The sequence below is a fragment of the Sorex araneus genome, chromosome 4, assembly GCF_027595985.1.
Source record: "Sorex araneus isolate mSorAra2 chromosome 4, mSorAra2.pri, whole genome shotgun sequence".
Classification (NCBI taxonomy): Eukaryota; Metazoa; Chordata; class Mammalia; order Eulipotyphla; family Soricidae; genus Sorex; species Sorex araneus.
Genome location: NC_073305.1, coordinates 58,261,025 through 58,288,600, shown reverse-complemented (window position 1 = coordinate 58,288,600; position 27,576 = coordinate 58,261,025). Strand labels below are relative to the sequence as shown.

Sequence of the window (27,576 nt, the reverse complement as noted above, 5' to 3'; positions counted from 1 at the left end):
TAACCTTCTCCCAGATTTAGCTGTTTTATCGTGGTAATCTGCCATGCCCCCTGCCGGACACCACTGTCTCGGGAAGGACCTCACCAAGATACTATAAGCTGCTGAAAATTCAGATATGCAGGTTATGTGACTGAAATCTCCAGACTTTTTGAGGGTCAGGGTGGGCTACCTCCCACAACCTCCTAGTACTTCTGTGAGACTTGGCAGTCACTCCCACACCCCAAAGATGCCACCCAGTGGGAAAAAAAATCAAACTACCCTAGACTAACCTTCCTGATTAAAATACTGAATGCCCTGGTCAAACACAATGACCTCTTAGTACCTATATTGCAAACCATAATTTAGCACAAAAGAAGAGACAGAAAAAGAGGAAAGGTGCCGGCTGGGGTGCAAGGGGGGGAGAAGAGAGGGGATGGTGGGAGGGAAACTGGGGAGATTGGTTGTGGGAAATGTACACTGGTGGAGCAATGGGTGTTGGATCACTGTATGACAAACCCCTTTACAATCATCTGGAGCATCAAAGTTCCTCCCCAACCCAGTCATGGATTCTCTATACCGAGAGTAGCTCAAAAATTGCGAGTTTTTTTTGTATAAAGAGTGTCATCTGCATGTCTGTAATTCTCAGTAGGATTCCATTCCTTAATAGTCACCACAAGTCAGTGACACATCATCCAGTAGCCCTGAGCCAAACTGACATCTAAGACTGACTGTGTGAGGGGGATTATCAGATACGGCGATTTACCACGCCAGGGACTAAGGTCCTTTTCTTCCCTCACACAGCCTGTTTTCCAGCTTTGTACAACCAGACATTAACTTTTCCACAGAGGACAATCTAGTACCAAGGCTTCCTGAAATGTCCCTCTTAATTAACACAGGGCAGGCAAGCAAAAGATCAGCCAGATGGAAATTAAATATTTCACAAGGAAAAACTGAAACACTCTTCTCAAAAAATGGAATCTTTATCTCAGTAGAGTAATTAAATTTCCACCAGCCCCTTTGCCATTTAGTAGCCGTCTCTGCAGAGGAAATGACAACTGCCTAACCACAGAAGAGCAAATGCCAGACAACCACCCAGCAATCTCTTTAACACTTCCATGAAAGATAAGGAAAATAGGCACTCTTGAGTTCCACTGACCAAGGGCACCCTGTGACCAAAAACAGCTATTCACAGAACTTGTAATAATTCCAGGAAGTTAAAATACAAGGCAGGGGGGCAAAAAAGCATGATAATGCAAGCTATTTTTTCAAAAGCTTCAATCTCTCTTTAATGACAGTTCCCTATAATGACAAAGCAAGATGGTATTAAGTTCATAAGAACTTTCAACAATTGTTTGCCAGCAATCCAAAATGATCACTAATTTTTCAAGGTAATTAGAATTCAAGTCATCTGTGTGCTCTGAAAACACAAGCTTGAAAAGTGTCTTCGATTGCACATGGATTAAGGAGTAAAGAAGAGGAGAAAGTTTTAAAGCTAATTTCAAAAGAATGATACTATTGTTATGCACATACCAAAAGGAAGAGGTGGGGGACACTGGTCATATAACTTTGGTCATATAACTTTGGTCTGACACTTTGGTCAGAGTGAATTAAAACAAGATAAATAGGTTTCTTCAATGGGAAGGTCTTTAAACTGCCAATAAACAAAATAAACTGTCAATAGGCATTTCACATAGATTAATTTATTTCCAGCAGAGAAGAATCCACACATGTGCTTGCCAAACTAGATACTTTGCTCTAGAATATCAAATTCCTGAAGCCAGGGGAATTTGGTGAGGAGTCTCCCTTCTGCCCCTCACAAACACACACACACAACACACACACACACACACACACACACACACAAACACACACACACACTCTCTCTTTCTCTCTCTCTTTCTCTCTCTCTCTCTCTGAATTGACAGTGAGACTTCTGTGTGTCACAAGTTAATAAGCTCTCCTGGGAGAAGGAAAGCAGTCGAGGTCAACCTGGGACATCACCTACTAGGTTCAACACAGAATGATATAGGAACACTCGAAGAATCAAGGGCCATTTTGCAAACTGAAAGGCCAATCAGTAGGCAGATTACGTGGAACTAGGCAGGACCTGGATTGGCAGGAAGAAATGCAGAAGCAGGCTACATTAACACGCTGAAGCCATGAATCCTGAGGACAACCACGGGCTCAAACAGAATGTTAAACTGAGAATGAATAAAAAATCAAGGTTATACTCAAACTAGCTTCTTGGCTCCTGGATAAACCTTATCTGACTAAAAAACTGTACAACACCAAGGCAGAGCAGAAGTGGGGGGGACAAGAGCTATACCTAGATACTTTGGTTCTTCCAGCCCACTAGCCAGCAAACAATCCAACAACATGGTTAAAACTATGTCAGAAGTTCTCTGTTCTCTGTGATATTAAAAAAAAATAGTGCCAACTATACAGGCCACTTTTAAAAAACAGCAGTTCATAAAATCTCTACAAGAAATTGGGAAGATCTCAGAAACTTCCACGATCGAAACTTTACTGTTGTTGCTTATAATTTTGGTGTAAGAACTAAATCAGGGGCTGGAGTGATAGTACAGAAGATAGGGTATTTGCCTTGCATGCTGCGACCCAGTTCAATTCCTGGCATCCCCATATAGTTCTCCAAGACCACCAGGAGTAATTTCTGAGTGCAGAGCCAGGAGTAACCCCTGAGCATAGCTGGGTATGGCTCAAAAAGAAAAAAAAAAAGGAAAAGAAAGGAAAAAAAAAAAGAACTAAACCAGTCATAAAAACAGATATAAGGTTCTTTAAAATATTGAGATTTCCCTTCCAATGGGTATTTATTTGCAAGCTCCAGAAATATTAGTGTATTTACTGGTCTCAGAGCCTAATGCACTCTCAATAATATAGATGTGGTATATGCACCATAATATCTTACTAAAAATTATTTTGAATTCTAAAAAACATCTGGATTCAAGGGTTTCAGCTAAGGGATTATAGACCTGTGCCATATGGTAATGTGTACATTATATATATTAGAAAAAATATCTTTGCTTCTATTCACTAGCTAAGATGCTCTAAATAGAGCTTAAATGAACCAGCTGCGAGTTTCACTAGAAAGGGCATACACAATCAATTTGGATCACTTAAGCTTATTGAAGACTTCAACTCATAAAGCTCCAATAAGTCGGAATCAACAACTCCCGCACTCTTGTATTGTAATAAACAAGACTTTAATTGCTATTGAAACAATCATACAATGAACATTCACTTCAATGGCACTCTCAGAGACTTTTATATGAATATTCCTCTTGGCATTAACTCCAACTTAAGTGTTTGGTAGCTGAATGTGATTCCTATTAACATGACATGAACTTTTACTTAAGTTTCCAATCACGAACACAGAAGGAAGGTGGGAGAAAGAGCGTATGTCAGAAGGCACAGAAGCACTCTCAGATACATTGACAGTTGGTCAGATAACCCAAATTTCAGAAGTCAGGAAGAGTTGGAAGAGGACATTACCATGATGGTTTCAATCACTGACTATTCTAAGCCCTTTGATTTCAAAGATACTTAATTTCACCTGCATAGTTCCTTTTACCACAGGAAGCAATCTGCTCCTAAGATTCAGGGACTTTTAGTGATTTGGGCTTGGGGGAAGGTCAAGTTATTATCATTTCAACCAAAGCTGCTCGGCATCTCTATTCCTCAAATAACTCCATTAATACTGGCAAGGACCTTTTTAAGCCCACCTGCACCTTTTAATCCCACCTGCACTTTGCAAATTACCTTTTCTATCTTTGTTTTGTTTGTTTGGGGCCACTCACAGCAGTGCTCAAGGCTTACTCCTAGCTTTGCTCAAAGAGATCACTCCTGGTAATGTTCAGGGCACCACATACGTTGTCAGTGATTGAACCCGGATCAGCTACTTGCAAGGCAAACACCCTACACCAATTGTACTATCTCTTTGGCCCCTCACCTATTCTATCTTAATAAATCTTAATAACAATCTCTAAAGAGGCCCTCTGTTCATCTAATATGTTCCTCCCTTAAAGAGACTGAATTACAACAGAAGTCATACGGCTATTTGTATGACTTTCTTCAATGTCTGTCACCACTACAGTATAAATACCATTAGGGTAAGAATGAAGTCGTCTTTGTTCACCATTACAACCCAGTGCATTCATACCAGGAGGCATTCAAGAAAAATGTGCCCTGAGGAAGGAGTAGAGCTGAGTAAGAGAAGGTGAGGGCAGCAGGGATCTCCTTTGGGTCTCATGTGCCACACATGGCACTGTAATCTCACTCTGATTTTCTTTTCTAAATGTGCCTGAACTACAATGAGTGTTGGCCACTGAAGAACGTGTTTTGTTGTTCAAAGAGCTTTCCTTTTCTATTAGACTGAATAACTTTTTTACGTTCAGGATTTCATCCAGGACAATGAGGAGAAGTCTATTTCCTGAACTTCTAACATCTATAACAAAGTTGTTTTCAATGACCTCAAAGGATTCCCAGAAAGTGGCAAAACCCACACAGTCAACTTTGTTGTCAATGATCCCCTGGGGAGCATATCTAGATTCTCGTGGGACAGATGCTTAACACCCATCCTGCAGCAGCAGAACAAGGCAGCTGCTGAAAACAAACAAGCAAACAAAAAACAGGGTGGTGATTCTTTCAAGTGGGATCTAAGGAACCAGAACCAACTTTGCACTTACCTGTATGGTGAGGTACATTTCCTCATGAAAAATCATCAGAGAAGACCAGCCAGTATAGAATGCAAGAGAATGCCTTGCAGGCAGCAGCCCTGAATTTTATTTCTGACATCACATATGAGCTCCTAAGCTCAAAAGCTAGTAGTAAGCCCTGACACAGTTGTGTGTGTCCAATCCCCACCCCCCTGGAAAAAAATGAAATTTCTCAGGCACTGGTTATTTAAAATTTATGTATTATATGTATTTATGTATTATAAAAGATGTCACACAACTATAGATATCACTTCCTCTACTCTAGCCACACAGCAGTGTTAGCTGGTGTTGGATAATGGCCTCATATGAGAACTGTTACATGAGTTAAGGTATGTTTTGTTTTTTTTTTTTTTTTTGGTCACACCCGGCGATGCACAGGGGTTACTCCTGGCTCTGCACTCAGGAATCACTCCTGGCGGTGCTCAGGGGACCATATGGGATGCTGGGAATCGAACCCGGGTCTGCCGCATTGCAAGGCAAATGCCCTACCCGCTGTGCTATCACTCCAGCCCCGAGTTAAGGTATGTTGAGCAGCATCCTTGCGCTCCATCACTTCTAGATTCTAGATGGACACCATTGCCCACAACGGTAACAAACAAAAGTGTCCCCAGACAATGCCAAATGTTCCCAGAGAAAACACTGTCTAGAGTTGAGAACCAAAACTATCTACACCAATTCCAGAAGAGTTTTCCTCAGTACACTTCTCTGACTCACACTTACTGCATCAAAGGCAATGTCCCTAGTTTTGATAAATTATATTTTACTATTTTCATTTCAATGTCTCTGGAAAAAAGTTTTGTGATGTGGAAAAAAATAAACAAATCTGAGGAGCTCAAACAGAATGAAAATTTCTAGAACTTCTACTAATACAAAAGCTCAACTAAACTAATTTAACAAAAATACTGCAGACACGTTATGGGTATAAGTGAACAACTTTTCTGTGAACATCTGAAAGTGAAATTCAGTTCTATTACCTTTGATCTCTGAAATTTCAGTCCTTCCTAATATATCTACTAAGTAATTTTAACATGTTTATCACATTTAAAAAAAAGCTATAAGCCAGATGGGCTTCGATGAGAAATCCAATTAATATTAACTACCATACCATCTGATATTACTTAAAAGAAATTCAAACAAACTGGTCAAACAGTAAGTCTGGGCATGATAGGTGCCATTTCTAATTAGATTCTAATTTAATGGCATTCTCTGGGTAACAACAACAACAAGACACCCTTAAATATTCATTTAAATGACTAAGTTTCCAAAGTTACATTCATAGAGTCCCTGCACTTTCCCAGAGCCACATAATGGGAGAAGCAGAGCTGTCTGCTTCTGTATAAAAGTATAAAAGAGAAAAAGGAATCCCACTTCCTAGCACTGGAGGTCTTCTTTTTCAAATAGTAGGGGCTGGAGCAACAGTACAGCAGGTAGCACCTTTGCTCTGCACGGGACAGACACTGCTTTGATCCCTGGCATCCTATGTGGTCCTGCATGTCCCGCCAGAAGTGGTCCCTGAGTACAGAGACAGGAGTATGCCCTGAGGACCACTGGGTATGGCCCAAAACACAAAGAAAACAAAAAACAAAATCAAAGAAATTTCCAGATGAAATCTCTAAACTTCCAAGCACAGGTCTTTTTGTCCAGGAAAATATTTAAGACAATATAGAGATTTGAGAGTAAAGGACAAACTCTCAACTCCCAATAGGAACAATCAAAAGAACAGAAAAGAAATCCCAAACTAAAAAAGAAAAGAAACTTGAGGATATTACAGAACAATAGTACAGGGCTTAATAGCAGTTGTCTTGCACACAGACAATCTTGATATTATCCTTTGCCACGGCATATGATCCCTGAATACCACCAGGAATGATCTCTGAGTGATCCTTGAGAAGTGAACCAGAGGTAAGCCCTGAGCACCTCCAAACCAAAATCATAAAAATTTAATTTTGCTTCTAGGAATCAAGTTTTCCAGAAAAAGAAAAAAAAAGAACACTGACTTCTAAGAAATGATCCATTCAGTAAGAAAAGAGAGTCCATTAAGTAAAATCACACTTGTAAGACATAATGAGAATCATCAGGGCAGTACGTTCCACTGAGAGGAGGCAGAATTGATACTGAGAATTTAACAGATAAACTAGGAAAAAATAAAACTGGTATGAAGCGTATTCTCAGAGTGGTTATTGCTGGTGTTTCCAGCTATCACAGATAAGAAACAAATCCATAAGTGAATATAAACACCTAAAAGGAAAGAAAGACATCTATATCCTCATTCTTTAATCTATGTTTCAAGGATGCTAGAAGGTACATGAATGGGCTGCAAGAATTAAGGTAAACCATGAAATCTTATAAATTATATGTAAATCTGTGTGTAGAAACACATACATCTATTAAAAGGGGATAACACATACTCATCAGATTCTCAAAACATACCATGACTTAAGTTGTAAAAAAATCAAGATCTGTAATGTGTCTTGGCCACTTGGTTACCAGAGGGTTGGGATACAAGTGCATAGCTCACACGTTTGCGTCTGGGATCACAACCAAACAATAGGCATGGTCTAAAACCACAGCATGTTTCAGCCTAGTCATATTTTTTTGTTTTTGTTTTTGCTTTTCTTTTTTTGGTGGGGTCACACCCAGAGATGCCCAGGGGTTACTCCTGGCTCTGCACTCAGGAATTATTCCTGAGTTGCGGGACCATATGGGATGCCAGGAATCGAACTCGGGTCTGCTGCATGCAAGACAAATGCCCTACCCGCTGTACTATCGCTACGGCCCCTTGTCATAGGTTTGAATGACAACCCATTTAGTTCTTCTACACAGTAAAAAGGTTAATCACATCATGACCAACCAACCAAGAAACCTTTTTATACCACCATGAGGTATGAATGCATCCTGATTTAATGGAGATAATAGGGTTAGCAGTAAAAAGAATGTGTTAGCCCCTCTCAACATTAATAGAGTAGGCTTTTCATCCTGCCCTCACCAGATAAAGGTGACCTATTATTCTCACCTTTTTTCCTGCCCAGCATTATGGATCTTTACAAAAACTGATAAGGGAAGGCAAAATGGCACCTTCCATAACAGCTAAATGCATAGCAAGTCATCTACAACAGTTTCAAATCTCTTTCTCAAAAATTTCCAGGGCCAAACAAACTTTAGTACTGCTTTCTTACTAAGAGCCCATTCTGGGACTCCTTTTTCATCTGTCAGCTAACTTTTTCTCCTTTCTACAAGGTGGAAGTCAAATCTGTGAGTTTCATCTCAAATTTCACCTGTAGAAAGCAAGATTTCAGAATGAGCAGTGGAAAGAAGTTGGCAAACTCTGAAAATCATTAGCTGGGGCAGGTTCTAGTAAAACGGTGTTGATAGCCATGACTTCTATATACTTCCTTGCTTAAATAAAGATGGGCAATTCAAGAATGAACAGCTACCCAGCATTCTGCCTAGGAAACATTTCCAGAGACAAAGGTCCAAGTGTGATTTGCAAAATGACTGGGGATGGAGACAAAGCATCTCATTCAAGACTCAAAACACATTGCACTTGGACATCTCCAGTTTCTCTCACCTCCACAGGAAACCGCCGGCCGTTGATGCTGTGTTCAGATCCCACAGAGCCATTGCTATAGCCCCAGTGAAATTCCACCTTCTCGGCTTTGAATCTACCAGGCAGGCCAGCACCACTGACAAAATAGTCATCTTTCAGAAGGATGGCAACTGCATTAAATGGAAAAAGGGAAAAAAGTGAGTTTTAAAACCAAACTTGACTTCTAATAAAGTCTATGATCAAATAATGTGAATTTTGCCCTCACTTACCTGTTAAAAATATAAGTCAGAAACACCAGTGTGAATAATTTAGCACATTTGAGCTGCGGATGCTCTCAAGTTATCAATTGACTATAAATCATGAACATTCCCACAAAATGGTTCTCAGAACCTCTTACATTTTTCAGGGATGAAGAAAAAGAAAAGGAGAGAATGACAGAGAGTCATTCTCAGTCAGGGTTTCCCAAATCTGCTTGATGTTTAAAATTATCTGCACTAAGATATTTCATTTTTTTAAACAGAGATTCCTGGGGCTACCCCCAAATTCAAGGTCGACAATGAAGTAGGAAATATTCATGCAAAGCTAGATATGAGAGGAGATTCTATGATTAGAAAATAATAGTCTGGAAATGAAATTTGCAGTTTCTTTCAATATGAAAGCAATAATGGCAGGAAGGTAGTTTGGGTTGGGAAGAATATTAATTGTATCTGACTATAATGCTCAGGAAAACACTGTAAAGATTCTATTCAAGGTACTTAAATAATTTTAGATAATGAGATTTACTTTTCTGCTTCTTTGGCTCCCATCATAATTAAATTTCCTTTGGTCCACCTCAAAGAAAACAGCAATGCCCACAGTTGGTCAAGAGATGTTTCAAAGGCTGGAGCACATGCTTTGAAAGTGGAAGTACCAGGTTTCAAATCCTGGTCCTGCATGGTCTTCATCATGGCAGGAACAACTCCAAAGCACCACAGGGCATGAGGGGGAAGAATGGTGTGGGAAGGAGGCTGGGAGGGGGAGGAAACAAGGCATAAAACTTAGGAAGCGGGGCTGGAGTGACAGCACAGCGGGTAGGGCGTTTGCCTTGCACACGGCCAACCCGGGTTCAAATCCCAGCATCCCATATGGTCCCCTGAGCACCGCCAGGAGTAATTACTGAGTGCAGAGCCAGGAGTAACCCCTGTGCATCGCTGGGTGTGACCCAAAAAGCAAAAAGCAAAAAAAAAAACAAACTTAGGAAGCGATCAATTCAAACCCCAAATTTAAAAAAATGTCTTCTACTTCATTGAACCCTGGGAAAGAGAAATATTAGAACTAAGACTTTCACTGGCAGACTTTTTTTTCAAAAAAATTAATATCCAAATGCATTAAAAACAGATCATATGAATTATGCAGCTCCTCGTTTCAGTTTTCTTTTCTTTTCTTTTTTTTTCTTTTTGGGTCACACCCAGCGATGCTCAGGGGTTACTCCTGGCTTTGCACTCAGGAATTGCTCCTGGCAGTGCTTGGGGGACCATTTGGGATGCCGGGGATGGAACCCAGGTCAGCCGCGTGCAAGGCAAACGCCCTACCTGCTGTGCTATCGCTCCGGCCCCACAGTTTCATTTTCTAAAATAATCATTTGTGCAACAAAAAAACTGCTCTGCTAAAGTCAGTGTAAACTGTGAAGATGCCAATCAGTATACAGAGTAGTTGTGATCAAAAACCAAGCTTGTTTTCATCTGGAGGAAGTGCTTGTATTCTCCTTGTTTCCGCTTCCTAACAAGATCCTAGTTAAGGGTTTCAGAGGAAATCCTGCATGAAAATTAGATCTCTATAAAACATAGGGGCTACACTAATGAACCATTTCTAAAACACTGCAATTAGTTTCAGCACTTTTCTAGATAAAGGAAGCATTAAAAGCAAGTAAAGGAATCCTACTCATATAAATTCCATTTTATGGCATTGAAAAGGCAGTTTTTCTTCAACTTCTGAAAAACGGACAGTGAATCTTCGATGAATGGGATAGCAAATTAGAGAATTATAAAAGGTGAATGCAAGTGTTTCTTATACCAATTAAACATGCACAAGCACTGATTCCCCTTTTACTGTATGCTAGGGATCAGCAAACTTTTTCTCTAAACGGCCATTTAAGGCTCTTTGGGCCACTGGATCTATTGCCAACTAAGCCTGCTCCTTGTGGCACACACGCAGCCAAACAAACAACACATCAGTGAATGGGGCTGGCCGCATTCTAATATAACTAAGAATTTGGATATAGTTTCCAAATGTCACAGAATATGATTCTTTAACTGTTTTCAACTATTAAAAAATGGAAAAGGGCCAGAGGGTGATCATTTGGGATCCCTAAAATAGATTAGCTCCTGAATTCAAAATATTTATGCATCAGATAAGTGATGTCTTCAATACAGTTAATTACACTCAATCTGTTATAAATTCTATAGATAACATTTTGCATCAAAAGGATGAAGGCAAAGCATTCTGACTGCATCTGTTTGAATACACTCAGGGATTGAGTAGCGTCTTATAAATATTTGATTTTACCTGAATCATTAATGTCGCTGTCAGGGGTCATTTTACTTGTTTTATATAAATAATAAAAACCATTATTTGGGTACTGTACAATATCAACCATTAATCTTGTATTTCATTTTATAGCTTTTCCCCGTAGAACACACAGCATGCTATATGCACAGGCCTTCCCCATCTGAAGATGGCTTAAAAGTTCAATATACATATAAAAGTAGGCAGAACTTTCTAGCTACCATGGAACACTGTCCTGATGAGTACTGCATATGTAGCTGTGTTTTGAGACAAAGGTTGTTACTGCAGAACACAAGAATATGAAGAGCTTAATGCACAGACAACAAACCTGGGGTGAGAAGACCATTGTACCATTTAACGGGGGCATTTAGACTTGACTATGCCTCCAGTGTCCACCACCATTCAGTCTCCACAACCTACACGGCAAGGCTGAAAGATGCCTGAACTCATACAGAAAAAGCACTGAAAGCACAGAGCAGCAAACAGCTCAGGAGGGAAAGCCTACCGGCAGTTGCCGTTCATCTCATGAGGATAAAGATGGATGCAGTTAATGGTCATAGCATAAACTGCAACCACATAGGTCTAATCTCACCCTGAGTTTTCTGACAGAGTTTCATTTGATCATTATTTGCTGCCATATGTATGGGCATGCCCAAATGTGCTCAAAAACAGTGCTCATTACCTATGCCCAGGTCAATACTGGGGAGCTGCTTCGAATGGTGCTCAAGGTACCATGTGGTGCTAGAGATCAAACCTGGGCCTCTTGCATGCCATGCATGAGCTCCAGTCTTTTCAAATATCTCTCCAGCTCTCGTGGTCAATTTTATAGCAAAAATGTTTTCCCAGCAAGGAAAAAGGTCATTAGGTAGGGTTGGTATAACTCAAACACTTGCTAGGAAGTCTAATGACTTATGTAAATGTTTTGAATTCATCGAAAAGAATGGAAAAGATTATTTCTTGATTATTAGTACTGATTAATCATATTATTAATGACTTCTATTCCTTGGATTGTATCCAGAAAAGAATACCTAAATTTGATGCGAATATGCCGTACATATGGCTTTGATACTCATTTTCCACTTTGACTCAAAAGTACGTACTTTGGAAAGAGAATTCAATTACTGTGGTACTGTTGGTAAATTTTAAAATTATAGACATAGATTTGCTCGAGCAGGCACCAGTAACATCTCCATTGTGAGACTTGTTGTTACTGTTTTTGGCATATTGAATACACCATGGGTAGCTTGCCAGGCTCTGCCATGCAGGCAGAATACTCTCGGTAGCTTGCTGGGCTCTCAGAGAGGGACGAAGGAATCAAACCTGGGTCGGCTGCGTGCAAGGCAAATGCCCTACCCGCTGTGCTATCGCACATATATACTGAAGTTTATCCATGTATGCCCCTCATACCACCCCCATATTCATGTCTATAGAGCATACTCTGGTTTCCCTTCCAGAGGCTAGGGTCAGTCCCCAGCATCAGACTGTTCCCAATGCATTTCAGGGAGCAGCTCAGAGTCAGGAGTAAGGAGCAGCACCACCACCTCAAAAGGCAAACTCGCTGGCCAACCATCAAGAAATATGACCTCTGATTCTAGCCTTCTACTAACTTTCCTGTTGGTCCTCACATTTCTTTTAAAAATTCTTCATCAAGAAATTTACAAGGGAAAAAGGTAAATAAATCAGCAGTCAAATCAACAACAGAAGCAGCCCTGTAGATGGGAAAGGCTGCGACAGGTGTACATTCTACTCCAGTGAAGACTTGGTGCAGGGACCGACGGGAACTGCTCCAACTCAGCGGTAAAGGCTTCCTCTTGGAAAAGTACTGACGAGGGGAAAGAAGGTCAGGAGAAGGTTCTGGGAACATGAAGTTAACTAGAAGGCCAGGGTCACTGGTGCCAAAAGCAAGCAGCATGCTGGAGGACAGAGAAAGTAACGGGGCAGGAGGAAATATTTAACTCAAAAACAAATGCAAAGTCTTGGTGCTGGGGTGATGGCACAATGGGCAGGGCATTTGCCTTGCACGTGGTTGATCCGGGTTCGATTCCCAGCATCCCACATAATCCCCTGAGCACTGCCAGGAGTAATTCCTGAGTTCATGAGCCAGGAGTAACCCCTGTGCACTGCTGGGTGTGACCCAAAAAGAAAAAAAAAAGAAAAAAGAAAAAAGAAATGCAAAGTCTTAGGCCTAGGTTATTCCTATACCCACATGATGGAATGAGAAAGAAAGTGGGAAATTTCGCACGGAATAAGCCTAAGAAAGATCAATCATTGGCTAATTAGTGGGGAAGGCCTGGTAAGAAAGCAAAAAAAAATATGTAAAAAATATTGACAGGATCACCACAACTGGGATGGGAACCAGCTTAGTTATTCGATATTAAACAGGCATGGGGTTGTAAGTACTAAATTGAGCAAGATGAACAATGTGGACAAGTTGATCCTTCAACCATATAATATACTGAAGATGAGAATGTACAAGATCTGAGGCCTAAAAAACAAGCGAGTATCAAATCCTCAAATCAAAATTAGATACACAACTCAACTTATAAATAAGCACTGCATCTCCACTAGAAAAGGACACTCTGTCTAGCTAGAAATGAGTCCGCAAAACACCTTACTGCAAAGCATTATCAGAGTGATGGAAGAAGACACAAACCATTGGTATGGGGAGGACGGAGGGAGGGAGGGAGGGAGGAGAGAGAGAGAGAGAGAGAGAGAGAGAGAGAGAGAGAGAGAGAGAGAGAGAGAGAGAGAGAGAGAGAGAGAGAGAGAACAATAGGCAGAGCACTTCTCTTGCACAAGGCCACCCTGGGTTTGATCCCTGGCACCTAATATGGTTCCCTATATTGAGGAATTTTTAGTAATTATGAAAATGCCAGGAACGATCCCTGAGCACAGAGGTAGAGGTAAGCTCTGGGGTACTGTCCAAATAACAAGAAAACAAACAACAACGAAATAATAAATTTTAGCAGACATGAAACTGAGCTAGAGGAGTCTGAGAGCTACCTCAAAAGGCTGCCATGCATGCTTCGCCCAGGACGAGGGGCAGTTTCATATCTCATACCATCTGTACCCCCAAGCACTGCTGGAAGTGACTCTCAAGTCATGTCCCAGCAGCAGCCCCGACAAATCTACCAGATAAGATCTTAAAACAGATCAAAGCAGCTCCCACTGCTGCCAAGATGTGACCCCGGGGGGCCGCACGCGTGTGCAGCTCCTCCACAGCTGCACGAGCGTGAATTCAGACCCAGCTGAACCAACTTCAACGTGGACTGCTCCTTGCAGATTGCCTCCAGCCAGAGAACTAAGCCGCGACCCCATGCCCGCCCAGGAAGGGAAAGGTATTTCTCTCTCTTGCCTGTCCCTTCCCAGGGATGAAGGGCATGGGGACCACCATATTATGACGACCACAGATGGGATTTTACGACAAAAACTGCAGCAAAAGGGCACGAGGGTGCTCTTGGGAAGGTGGGAGGCACCAGCCCCTCCCACCGCTGCCGAGATGTGACCCCGGGGGCCGCACACGTGTGTGGCTCCTCCACAGCTGCACGAGCGTGAATCCAGACCCAGCTGAACCAACTTCAACATGGACTGCTCCTTGCAAATTGTCTCCAGCCAGAGAACTAAGCCGCGACTCCATGCCCGCCCGGGAGGGGAAAGGTATTTCTCTCTCTCTCTCTCTCGCCTATTCCTTCCCCGGGATGAAGGGCGTGGGGACCGCCATATTATGACGACCACAGATGGGGTTTACAAGCTTGCAATGATCGAATATCCGGAAGAAATCTCCCTGGACTTAGTTGTTAAAGTACAGAAATACAAAAAATACAGTAGCGGCCGCGCGACCTCATTTCTCATCACAACAGGTCTGACTCTAATGGGGTGCTCCTAATAATAATGGTGAGGTTTGTGTTGAAATATTGAATGTAACCAAAGTAAATAGAAAGTAAAGTGAAATTTATCAGTTACAAGGCAGGGGGGTGCGGGATGGGAGGTGTACTGTGTTTGTTTTTTTTTTGTCTTCGGTGGTGGGATATGGGCACTGGTGAAGGGATGGTTGTTTCAGCATTGTATGACTAAAACTTAAGCCTGAAAGCATTGTAATTTTCCACATGGTGATTCAATAAAATAAAATTTAAAATTTAAAACAAAAACAAAAAAAAACAGATCAAAGCAAACAAACTGATGAGAAGTCTAGTCAGTGAGAGAGCCAGTGAAATAGTTCTGAGTGGAATTAGAATACAAGTATTATTAATCGGACCAAAAAAAAAAATCCTAACATCTGGTCCTCTGAAATAGAATATTAAAAAAAATGAAAAGTCAAAGTACATTTAATACACCACAAAAGAATGAATCTTTTGTTTTTTTAATTAAACTTAAAATTTCTTTTCTGGGCAACCTTGAGCTAACTAAAGATGCTCCAGGGTATTACAAAGTCAGGTTGGGCATGCCCAGTGTAAATGGGGCTGAACACCCAGATGTTTCCAAACATCTGTCTACTTGGCTGATAGTATGCTTTTAATTAGAAAGCTTGGCAGTCTCTCTCTGAGCAAAATGACCCATTTATTATTGACACAAACAAAACTCAGTGTTAAAAAGAAGTCATCATCCAGGAATGAAGACTCCACATGAGTTTACCTTCATGCCCACATTTATAAACATCAAGGGTCATTATAAAGTCAGTTGAGAGCACGGATGGAAGAATAAAAATTATTAAAAATTCCATTCCTTGGCTTCTATCCCAAGAACACAAAAACATTAACCTGAAAAGATATTTCCACACCCTTGCTTATTGCAGAGTTATTTACAATAGTTATGGTTTGGAAGCAACCCAAGTGCCTCGAACGGAAGAGAAGAAAATGCGGTACATACACACAAAGGAATACTACTCAGAAGAAAAGATGGACCCTTGCAGTTTGATACAATCTGGATGAAACAAGAGGATATAATGTATGCTAAGCAAAGCAAATTGGGGAAAAGAGAAATACAAGAATATGACCCTCATATATGGGACATAAAGAACAGACAGAGGCCAGTGAAAAGAAACTCTGAGATTCTGCCTATGGATTCGAGACAGCTAAGAGGCCTGAAGTGAGAGGCAGATCATAAGGGACCTAGGGTCAATGGTGGAGAGAAACTGGCATATGACAGATACTAGTATTAATATCATTGTAAATCATGAAACATTAATTAAAATTATTTTTGATGTTTACTAGCAAGAAACTTTAGAAACTCTAAGAACATATACTTGGGTCACTGTCATCCCGTTGCTCATCGATTTGCTCGAGTGGGCATCAGTAACGTCTCCATAGTGAGACTTGTTACTGTTTTTTGGCATATCCAATATGCCACGAGTAGCTTGCCAGGCTCTGCCATGTGGGCAGGATACTCTCATAGCTTGCCGGGCTCTCCGAGAGGGGCGGAGGAATCTAACCTGGTCAGCCGCGTGCAACCACTGTGCTATTGCTCCAGCCCAATATACTTGGTATGTATATACCCAATAAACTTGGGTAATGAAGAATATATTTGACTGGAATATTTTCATGGACCTGCCCTCCCCAAAAGTAAACTAGGGAATAAGGACTCACTGAAATAAAGAGCTACTGAGATTACCTCCTTTAGCAAGAAAACCTCTATTCCCAAAATCCAATAAGCAAAATACTTAAATCTTTTAAATACTGTAAAACCTTGGTTCTTCTCATTGCGGGGTAAGAGGGAGGAAAACAGGAATGAGGAAGAGAAAGGGGTGAAAATGAGAAGCAGGGACTTTGAAGAGGTAAAAGATGAAACCTGCCACTGGGTAGGGAAATGGTAGGAGGCCTAAGAGATCCTGAAAATGCAGAAAGACACAGCTAAGCCACTGATAGAATGGAATCAGAATATAAAGAGTGTTTGGGAGGTAGCTTCAAGATAGTAGGTGATTTTCAGGGAATAAGGAGACCCAGGTTCAATTCCTAAAACCCGTGGTCCCTAAGCACCATTAGGGAGGGTCATGCAGAGCAAGGAGTGGAAAGCAACCCCCGAAAACCTCTACATGTATATAGCCTCCACCATAAAAATCCTCTAAATGCCAAGAGGAGAAACCTGAAAAGAAAGATAAAAAGACAGACGCACATTTACTAGAAGTTTCCTGTCCAATGTCTACAGAGTTAAGAGACCATTTATTACACAGTACTTTGATACTTGTTTGTACTAAGAAACAAAGCTGCAGTGTGAGTTGAGCATTTACGTACATAAACTTGAGATTAAATCATCTCTCATAATGATCATCACTGAAAATCTGAAGGGGCACCCAGAGCATTAGTGGGTGCACACCCTGAATAAGGTGCTATCAGTTCGTTCTCCATCTTTGAAATAAATCATTAACTCTCTAAAGGTCAGAGGCAGCCTGAAGCTTAAGCAGTGAGTTATAGTGGCCACAGAACACAGAATGTCCTTCAAAGCTCATATCTGTATATGAGCTGGACACAGCAATCATAGCTTGGGTAGGAGCAGAGCAGCTGGGCAAAATCCTCGGCCCATGTACCTTAGGGAAATGACTCAGACTATGTATATTTAGTTTTCCTTCTATCAGTGCAAACAAGGTTGTTCTCTTCTGAGTGTAAGACTATAGATGCTTATGATGGCACCACTATAACAGTTCAAGAGTCACATAAAATAAATGTAACGTTCTTCAATACAAATATAAAATTTGAGGGGGCTAGAGGTTTGGACTACACTTAGAGGTGCTCAGAGCTTACTCCTGGTGAAACTCAGGAAATTTTATGTGGTGCTAGAGATAAGAATCAGCATCAGCGATGTGCAAGGTAAGTACCTTACCCCAGCACCATTTCTGCAGTCTGCAGGAAAAAATTTTGTAGGTACCAAAATGAAGTATTATAGAAATGAAGCTACTTAAGTACATCTAAATATACCCACAGATCTACTTTTATTAACATAACCACTAATTTTTGAACTAATCAAAGAAGTATATCTAAATATGCCACAGATCTACTTTTATTAACGTAACCACTAATTCTTGAACTAATCGATGCTAGTATATTAAGTCCAACAGAAAGGACTGTAAGGAGACCATCTACCCCACAACACACACACACACAGGGCAAACCAATAAAGTGGGAAAACAGAGAAGACTGCAGCAAGGCAAAAATACAGTAACTGTTCTTAGTGGAGGTAGAGATAAAGGTGCATAACTTTGTATACCAAATATACAAACAATAAGACAACTGTAAACAGTGCTACCTCAATGGTAATAAAATTTCTATTCATAAAAAAGCAAAGGCAAACATTCATTTTTTTGTAACTAGTGTCAGATGAAAGACAAAGTGATTTTTAAAAAATATCCTCTCAATACTTAGAATTCATAAGAAACCATGGCATATTAAAATATATCAGATGTACTATCTAGGCCTTAAATTCTGATCATTTAGCTAAATACTAATGCTATGAGCAGCAAGATTATCTTGAAATGTTCTTGATGAATGCATTACCTTTTCATTCTACAAAAATGAAAGAAAGGGAAATAACTTTAGATGAAATTCAGTGAGAAATGGCACCACAATAGACAGTTATGGCTCCTCAGGAAGAAATACAGGGATGCTATCTGTCTTGTAAAGATATTTCAGACAACTCTGGAGAACTGGGTTAGGTGCAACCAGTTGTCTATTGATTTTGCTGGGTTGAATATACAGCACTCACAGGAGTTCAAGACAGATATGAACATTCATACTATTTTAGGGAAAGTTACTGTCTGTATGTAATAGGTTACTTTAAATATTAACTTCCTATATTCATATTTTAATATCCAAAAAGACAGTCTATGCTACAGATAAGTAACCTGTAAATTATGAGAAAAAAGATAAATACTTCTTCATGAATGTATTTTTGAGAACTATGAGGTTCAGGAAATTACTTTTAAAGAAGAACATTATGTTATCTAAACATTAATAATTAATAGAACACTTTTTATTCATCAAGGCATGAAGTTAGATATAAAATTAACACAACAAGGATATACTACATGGCTGATAATACACAGGTTTTTATATTTTCCTCTGATAATTATAGATTAACATTAACTTGGAATTAGAAGAAATGATACAAGGGTTCTAAGTTCCCTCAGTCTGATTTTCCCAAATGGCAGTATCTTGCAAAAATACAATGTCGAGGGGGTTGGGACTCAGCAGCAAAGGACAGGCGGAGGATGTGTAAGAACCTGATACACCCCCCCAACACACACACCCTCTCAAAAAATCCAAAGAGGAAAAAAAAAATCTATAAATAAAATAAAATTAAGGATGGACTAGAGGGCTCCCAGGTAGTGCATAGGGCCCGGGGACTCTCAACAAGTCTTGCCAAACTGGACCAAATGGTTCATTGTTAGGGCTCATGGATGAAATCCAGCAGAGGCCTTACACTGCGCAGTCCTTGATTTAAGGATCCCGGTGCTACCTATGGCAGAGTTTGGGAGTCCTCTGGGGAGGCCATATAGTGTTGAGCACTGAACCTGGCTGGATGCACACACACTCTCAGTCTCCTCAGATCTAGCATTTTTTGAAGCTGATATTATCCAAGTGGGTGATCAATACTAATCCTGAAGGATATTCCCACCCTACCCTTTTAATTTAAACACGAAGCATCCTGGATTATATGTGAACAAGTACTCAACAGGTTCTCTTATGATCTAAAGAAAATAAAATAACTGAGTCTTCAGTGTAAAAAGGAATAGAAAACTTATGAACTCATTTTGCATTTTAGGAAAATCCCAAGAATTGTGAAAGAGAGGATAGGCACAGGCATGCGACTCAGGTGGGCAGTACACGCTTTACAAATCTGTGGCCTCAGTTTTGGTCCTGGTCTTCAGACTCACACATTTCATTCCCAGCACTGCCAGTTGTGGCCACCACAATAATAATAATAAAATTAACTACAGAATGCAAGATATCTCTGGGTTTGTACTTATCAAAACCAATAATCACAAACCAGGTTTATTTCTGCAATGGTTTGTGCATTTCTGAGAGAAGGATAGGGCCGTGCCTGGTACTCAGGGACCATAGCTTTCATATTCCCCTGGGTGAGTCCTGGTGTTGCTGGTGAACGACTTGATTGGAGAGACTCCAGTCCTCCCACACGCAAAGCATGGCATCTAGCCTTCGGCTATCTTTTGTTGGTGGTGGTGTTGTTGGACCCACCTGGCAATACTCAGAGGGTACTCTTGGTTTTGCACTCAGGAATTATTCCCGGCAGTACTCTGGGAACATCATATGTGATGTCAGAGAGCAAACCTGGCTAGCTGTGTGCAAGGCAAATGCCCTACCCACTCAACTCTCACGCCAGACCCACCTTTCAGTTATTTTCCTGGCCCTACATTGAAATGTTCTAAACCACTAGAAATACTCTTTTATGAGCTTAAAGGAAAAAAAGGGTTTGGATACAGCTCAAGAGGCTAGAGCACATGCACAGCACCTCTGGCACCCATGGTCAGTCCCCTGGGCTCTGCCGAGGACAAAATCCAATCACTGAACTAAAAGCAACATCTGAGCACTGCTGTGGTCCCTCAAAATACAAAACAAAGAACACATAAACAAATGATATGTTCTTATTTATCTATCTTGGTTTTGAGGTCACATCCGACAGTGGTCAGGGCATACTCCTCATTATTTTCAGGGAACAGGGTATGGCAGTGTGAAAGGCCAGTATCTAAACTACTGGACTAATCCTTCAACCCCTGCCATGCTCTTATTTTAAATGCATATCAATAACTGCCACTTTAAAATTTTATCCTACAAGACTCACCTTAGATTAGTTAGAATTTTTATGAGACATTGGTTACCTAGTGTGAAATGAATTTGGCCATAATAAGTATGGTTGGAAAAGGAAAAAGATAAATTTCTGTTTCTCAGAAAGCCATACTCCCTCTGAGATTTCTAAGCTCTGTTCACACTGGGCTGGTTGTGCTGCAAAATGAGGTGCAGGCACTCAGACATGCAACAAGTCTCAGATCACTTTAGAAAGTCAGCAGAGTGACAAAGATTGATAATCAGCTCTCGAAGACCAAGGTCATGAATCAACTTGCATTGAGTGAACCCTACCCTCGTCTAAAACCTGTCACTGGAGATAGCAAGCTGAAAGCTGTCACGGAAACGTGTTATCTCTGTGGAAGGCTGTCAGGCGTTGCAAGTGGAGGAGAAAACCCCTATCAGAAAGCCCAGTGAATTGCCTTTGGCAGACTTCCGGAATGTGGCACTGAGGTGGCACTCCACTCTAAGATCTTATTACAGTCAGTGTGGCAAAGCTCCTGCCTGCCACATTCAGATAGGCTAAGTACTAGTATTTCCATCTCAATTTGCCAAGGGACACTAGCACGTGAAATATAAAGCAGGACCGCAGACATTCAAATTCTAAGAACCAGAAGAGCATGCATTCAAGAGTCAAGAGGTGGGAGTGAAAGGTGGTTACAGACAGTATTACCATAACACAGTTCTGAGTGACTACACAAATGGATGAATGAACATACAAGAAAGGGTATCTGCTGGGAGGAAAGAAAAACTGCTTATGGGTTTGTCATGAAAAAGAGCCCAGAGCTGGAAACCATGGTGTAGAGAGAGCGGGAAGCAATTTGATGAACAAACTGGCCCAAGACAAGCCAAAAAAAAAAAAATCAGCTGTCAATCATTTCAGACGAATACTGGTTTGAAGAAACAAAGTTGATTCTTCTAGTAATACATGAAGTCAGTTTTAAAAACGGAGAAATTTCTGTGACTCACAGCATGAATGCGACCGAAAGGCTGATACTGATGACATTTTACTAGAGACTTAGAGCAGCCAAGGATTCTCAAACAGATTCCTCAGAGTGACTTTTAGTGTATTCTTGGTTATAGAGAAGAAAAAAATGAAAAGAGATACCAGGGGCTAGAGCAATATTACAGCAGGTAGGGCATTTGTCTTGCATGCAGCAAACTCGGGTTCGATTTCTAGCATCCCTTATGTTTTCCCAAGCACTGCTAGGAGCAATTTCTAAGTGTAGAGCTAGGAGTTATGAATTTCTGAGCATTGCTGGAAGTGACCCAAACATGAAAGAAAGAAAGAAAGAAAGAAAGAAAGAAAGAAAGAAAGAAAGAAAGAAAGAAAGAAAGAAAGAAAGAAAGAGAGAGAGAGAAAAAGAAAGAAAGAAAGAAAGAAAGAAAGAAAGAAAGAAAGAAAGAAAGAAAGAAAGAAAGAAAGAAAGAAAGAAAGAAGGAAAGAAAGGAAGGAAGGAAGGAAGGAAGGAAGGAAGGAAGGAAGGAAGGAAGGAAGGAAGGAAGGAAGGAAGGAAGGAAGGAAGAAAAGACAAGAGGCAAGGAGAGATACAAGGAAAGGAGAGAAAGAGAGGGGCTGGAGTGATAGCACAGCGGGTAGGGCGTTCGCCTTACACGCGGCCGACCTGGGTTCAATTCCCAGCATCCCATATGGTCTCCCCCAAGCACCACCAGGAGTAATTCCTGAATGCATGAGCCAGGAGTAACCCCTGTGCATTGCTGGGTATGACCCAAAAAGAAAAAAAAAAGGAGAGAAAGAGATTTTTTTAGTGGTCAGGGTTATATAAGTTTAAAAATAAGATATTGGCACTAACAGATGCTTGCCTTACATGCAGATGACCTGGCTTTGATATCCAGCATCTCATACAGTCCCTGAAGCACCACCAGAAGTGATTCCTGAGCACATTCTAGAGTAAGCCCTGAGCACTGCTGGGTGTGGCCCCCAAATAAAAAAAAAACAAACTAGCAAAACTAAGATACAGATGATATTTCTAACATGAACAGAATTCCAGGGAGCAATCAGCAAATATATAATATGACAGCCTGGTATTGATAATCAGAAGACTAGAAAGTAAGGAACAGCATGGCTTCCATGTGACATCCTGCCCATAACAACACATAACCGTTGGTTGCACACTAGTAATTAAGAGAATTAAGAGAAAGACAGTGAAAAAAAAACATGGCATTTTGTATTCACAATCCCCAAGGGACAAGTGAGGTGGGCAAAAAGGCAGCAGAACTGAATTGTTGGTCTGTATTCATATAAGAAATAACAAAGCAAACTCAAGGAAAAGAAGAAATTTTCCTTTTGTCTGCACAGTCATGGAAGGAAGGCAGGAGGGAAGTAAGGCGAGAAGGGAAGGAAGGGAGGGAGGAGGGAAGGGGGAAGAAGGAAGAAAGGGAGGGAGGGAGGGGAAAGAGCAGCTTTTTTTTTTTCTTTTTTCACACCTGACTATGCACAGGGGTAACTCCTGGCTCTGCACTCAGGAATTGCTCCTGGCGGTGCTCAGGGGACTATATGGAATGCTGGGAATCGAACCCAGGTCAGCATGTACAATGCAAATGTTCTACCCGCTGTACTATTGCTCCAGCCCCAGAAGGAGCTATTTCATATAATATTTGCAATTCATACTTAAGTACATAAAAATTCATACTCCTCCCATAACAACAACAACAAGAAAATGACTAATCAGGGTGAGGGATATGGCTCAAAGTGAATGTTTGAATGTGAGAGTTCAGGTTTGATCCTTAGCAATGGCATCACGTGTCCCTCCAGGGTACCAAGCTAGGAATGACTCCTCCCAAGATCTCTCACAAGTTGCAAAATAATCTTATTTTGCAAAACAAAACAAAACAAAACAAAACAAAACAAGTTGCAAATAATCTTATTAAAAAGAGAGCACAGAACTAAAGATATTTCCCATGAGGAAAGACAAATAGCCATCAGATAGATGAAAAGATGCTTAATATTACTAAGCGTTAAGAAAGTGCTAAGTAAAACTATAATGATGTCAAATAATTTTATTAGAGATACAAATCTCAAAAATATGTGATAGAAAGTACTGCCAATAATGTGGATAAAAGAAAATACGCAGTGACTATGGATACAGTATGGAGGCTCCTCAAAAAAGCTAAAAATATAACTACCAAAAAAATCTACATTATCACTTCTGAGTAAATATCCAGGGGGAGACCATTCAGTCAGAGAAATAAAACCCCCAAGTTCACTGCAACATTATTATAGCAAACAAGCCATGGACCCAATCTTAAGTTCTCTTAAGGAATGAATAGATAATAAAAACATGTCACACACAAAATTGACTAGGATTCAGACACAGTAAGAGAAATCCTGTCACTTTCAACAACACAGATGAACTTTGAAAGTGTTAGGTTAAATAAAATAAGTCTGACAGATAAAGACAAATACTACATGATATATATATATATATATGTATATATAATCTAAATTTAATACTGTATGGGATTACACTCATGTAAAATCCAAAAAATGCAAACTCGTAGAAATAAAGAGGAGATGGCATTTTCCAGAGGCTGGAAGCAGAGATTAATGGGGAGATGGTGATCTTATAAGACGGAGTGCTGGGGACTTCCTCACTGAAACATGTGCTCCAACACTTTAAGATCACTTCCGTGACCTAAAGAAGTCTACCATTCGTAAATGTGCTCACCATATATAAACACAAAAAGATGACTGTGATGTGACATGTATATTAATTTGCCTCTTGGTGTTAATCACTTTACAATATATGTGTACCAAAGTATCAAATTATACATCTTAATCTTATATAAAGCTCTCTGCCAATTATAGCTCAATAAAGCAGGAAAAAGCTCAAGTTACATTCCTGCCTCACAATAATAACATAAAGCTCTTAATATGAATTTGCCCTGCTTTCAACTATTGTGAATAAGCAACACAGCAATATAGTGGGAGCAGAGGGGACATGTAACTACAGTAACTGAAAGAGTGAATTCTATTCTTGCTTAATTCAAATTAATTGTAATTTCAATGACACCTGGCTAGTGATTCATCCCATACAAAGGAAAGGTCTAAGCATCTCTTCTACACATCTTCCACGTATTGACTGAATTAATCATTTGAGGTTGATATCATTTCATTATGCACATCTCATATTTTTCAAAAACTGAGGTAGAGTGGCTAAGTCACCTGTACAAAATTACACTGCTGGTAATGTGTAATTTTAGTTCTCGAATTAAGGGCTGAGGTCAAAGCTGCTTCTCAGTTGTGTTCTGTAGAAAAGACTGCACACCCCTCTTACACACTTGCAGTTAACGGCTACTGCCACAGACTAGTTAGTACTTTTCAACCGTTTTACAACAGTGAAGTGTCAGTGGCTTGCAACAGTGCATTGCTGCTTTAGTCGTCTATATTACTTGCAAGTTATGGTGAAGCTTCAATCCTGGGCACAGGAATGTTTTGTGTTTCTCTGTGGACAAGGAGAGAAGAGCAGAGCCTACCTGTTTTCCCTGTGTTTTTCATCCAGGTTTTGTTTGAAGACTCATTGTCAAAGCCGTCAAGTTGCAGGTCCTGATACTCTTCACCAACTCGTGCGTGCTGGTCTATGATGTCAATAGGAGACTGGTGTCGCCCTCCGCAGCTGACACTAGATGTGACCCAGTGTTCAGGACCATAGGTGCCTATAAAAAACGAGCAGTATTCCAAGGGTCAGAGACAGGATAACAGACAGGAAGCCAACTATTGCAGCGACAAAAAAAGTTTTCCTACAGTTCCCAAGTTTTAAAAGATGGTAGTGCAAGGGCCAAGGGTATATATAATACAGGGGTATGGTGCTTGCCTTGCACTGGCTGATTCTGGCTCAATCCCCAGCATTGCATATGGTTCCCCAAGACCGTGTAAGGTGAGACCAGAAAACAAAAACAATTTTTAAAAAACCTAAACACCATAAAAGGAGTAGTGCCATGAAAAATATGTATGCGAGTTATTGAATTCATAGGGAAAGATTTAAGAAAATAAAGTGCTACTTGGAATAGTTTCACTTTTTGATTTGTAATCAAACATTTGGTAACTCTCTCTGTAACCCGATTAAGGAAGTTGAGCAGAAGGGCTGTCATAGTTATTCGCATTTGGAAAAAAAAAACTAAGTAAGCTTTCTAAAATAAGCAGAGCATTTATTCACATAAAAACAGCTTCATTAATTTAGCAAGTTTTGCTATTGCAATCAGGATACTAAACACAACTTTTTTTTTCTCAGCTCCTCGGAGTCTGTCAAGTAGAAAATAAAAAAGTAAAAGAATTTCAAAGTAATATGACACAGAATGACTGTAATTATAAATAATGTTATCAATGAGGCACAATTTTCCTTTGGCTACCTGGGAAAATGTCTCAATCTGGCCAGCTTTGTGCCTTTGTATGTAAAGGCACTTGCTTCCTGTTCTCAAACATTTTTTATCATGGTTACATTTAGCTAGGTCTCAGCACATGTATGGTAAAGACTATGAGAAACATCACAGAAATGAAGGAATGAAGTGCAGCTAGGAAGCATAACTTTAATGGGTACTAAATTCAATAGGTAGAAAAACCCACTTCCACGTTTCTCTTTGCTATTCAGAAATACAACAATCAGAGTAATATCAACTTAGTTGACAGTAAGCACTGAGATTTTTTTCTCTTCCCTCTACTTAATCTTCTTGTTACAACAAAGCAGAAGTAGCCTATTCAAAGAAAAATCCTTGGAAGCAAAGATTAAGATGAATCCACTATTGAATAGTAGATACAGAATAAATCTAAGCTTTATAATAAATCATAGGCTTTCCAATCGATACAGTGCAGTGTGTATTAACATACATTCATATAGAAGAGCACTCTTATGTTGTTCAGCTTAAAATTTCTTTACCTATCAGTTAAAAGAGGATGAGAGAAAAGTTTTATTGGAAAGGACCAACCCACTATCCCCAATTTATTCATGCCTCACTCTAAAGATATGCTTATATGATTGTGGCCACAAAGACACCTTAAGGTAACTCTCGCCATTATTATTTAAACAGTCCAGGTTATGTGCCAAACTCACCGCCCTACACTCATCTGTCATGATTTTCACCACCTATTACAGTTCAAAGATGACAAAATGGCACCATGGGGGCAAGTGGGGGGAGGAGAAAGCAGAAATAGTTTTTGGTCATGGTAATGAAATTTTCTTTGTCAGAAAATCAATGGGAATAGGTCCTGACAGGCAATCCCTTACTCTTGCTATATACTGTTTTACTATCTGACAAATAACTTTTATTAATTCTATGTCTGGATCATTTTCTGTAATCCTTATTCCCAATTATAAGGAATAAGGAAATTATCATAAATAACATATGATAATTCTGTTATTTACTAATTGGCAAAGGTCTTGGGGAACTGTCAAAAGTAATTTACAAATGACACAATACTTCCTAGAAGAGTTAACATTAACATTTTCTTGACTGTAATAGTTCAACTAAATTAAGGGACAGTAAGGACTTTTCAATCATGTTGTTTCTCTTTTGGTCAAATTTTCCTAACATTGAGTCATAAAGGTGCATTTGTATATAAAATAGCCAAACTAAATTTTCATGTTGTATCAATACATTTGAAAAGAAAAAAAAAGAAGAAAAAATGGTACAAAAATGAGTGGCTCAAATGATTTTATCTACTCTTTCCAAAATTTTATTTTACTAAAGCACTGTGAATTACAAAGCTAATCACAGTTGGATTTTTGACATACAATGTTCCATCTCCAGTTCTGTCACCAGTGTCAAGTTCCTTCCACTAGTGTTTCCAACTTCAAGATGAGAGGGAACTAGTCAACACTTATAAATACATAGAGACACCTAATAATTACCCCAGTAATTAAAAAAAAAAAACAACCAATAAGCTTTGGAAAGTATCTGCCATTCATACTATTTCTCGTACCTTCCAGACATGAGTGAAAGATAATTTGGCACTTGATAAAAAATA

General features: G+C 40.0%; 1 protein-coding gene across 3 annotated transcripts in view; it reads right to left on the bottom strand.

The window, feature by feature from the left end:
* The window catches only part of PTPRG (protein tyrosine phosphatase receptor type G), a 798,688-nt gene that overhangs the window by 328,830 nt on the left and 442,282 nt on the right, over positions 1-27,576 (bottom strand). For all 3 annotated transcript variants that reach the window (XM_004616469.2, XM_055134736.1, XM_055134735.1), the window contains exons 3-4: positions 25,092-25,271; positions 8,281-8,429 (exon numbers count right to left, since the gene is read on the bottom strand). In XM_004616469.2, coding sequence (XP_004616526.1) covers positions 8,281-8,429; positions 25,092-25,271 — 329 coding nt within the window. The remainder of the gene's footprint in view (positions 1-8,280; positions 8,430-25,091; positions 25,272-27,576) is intronic.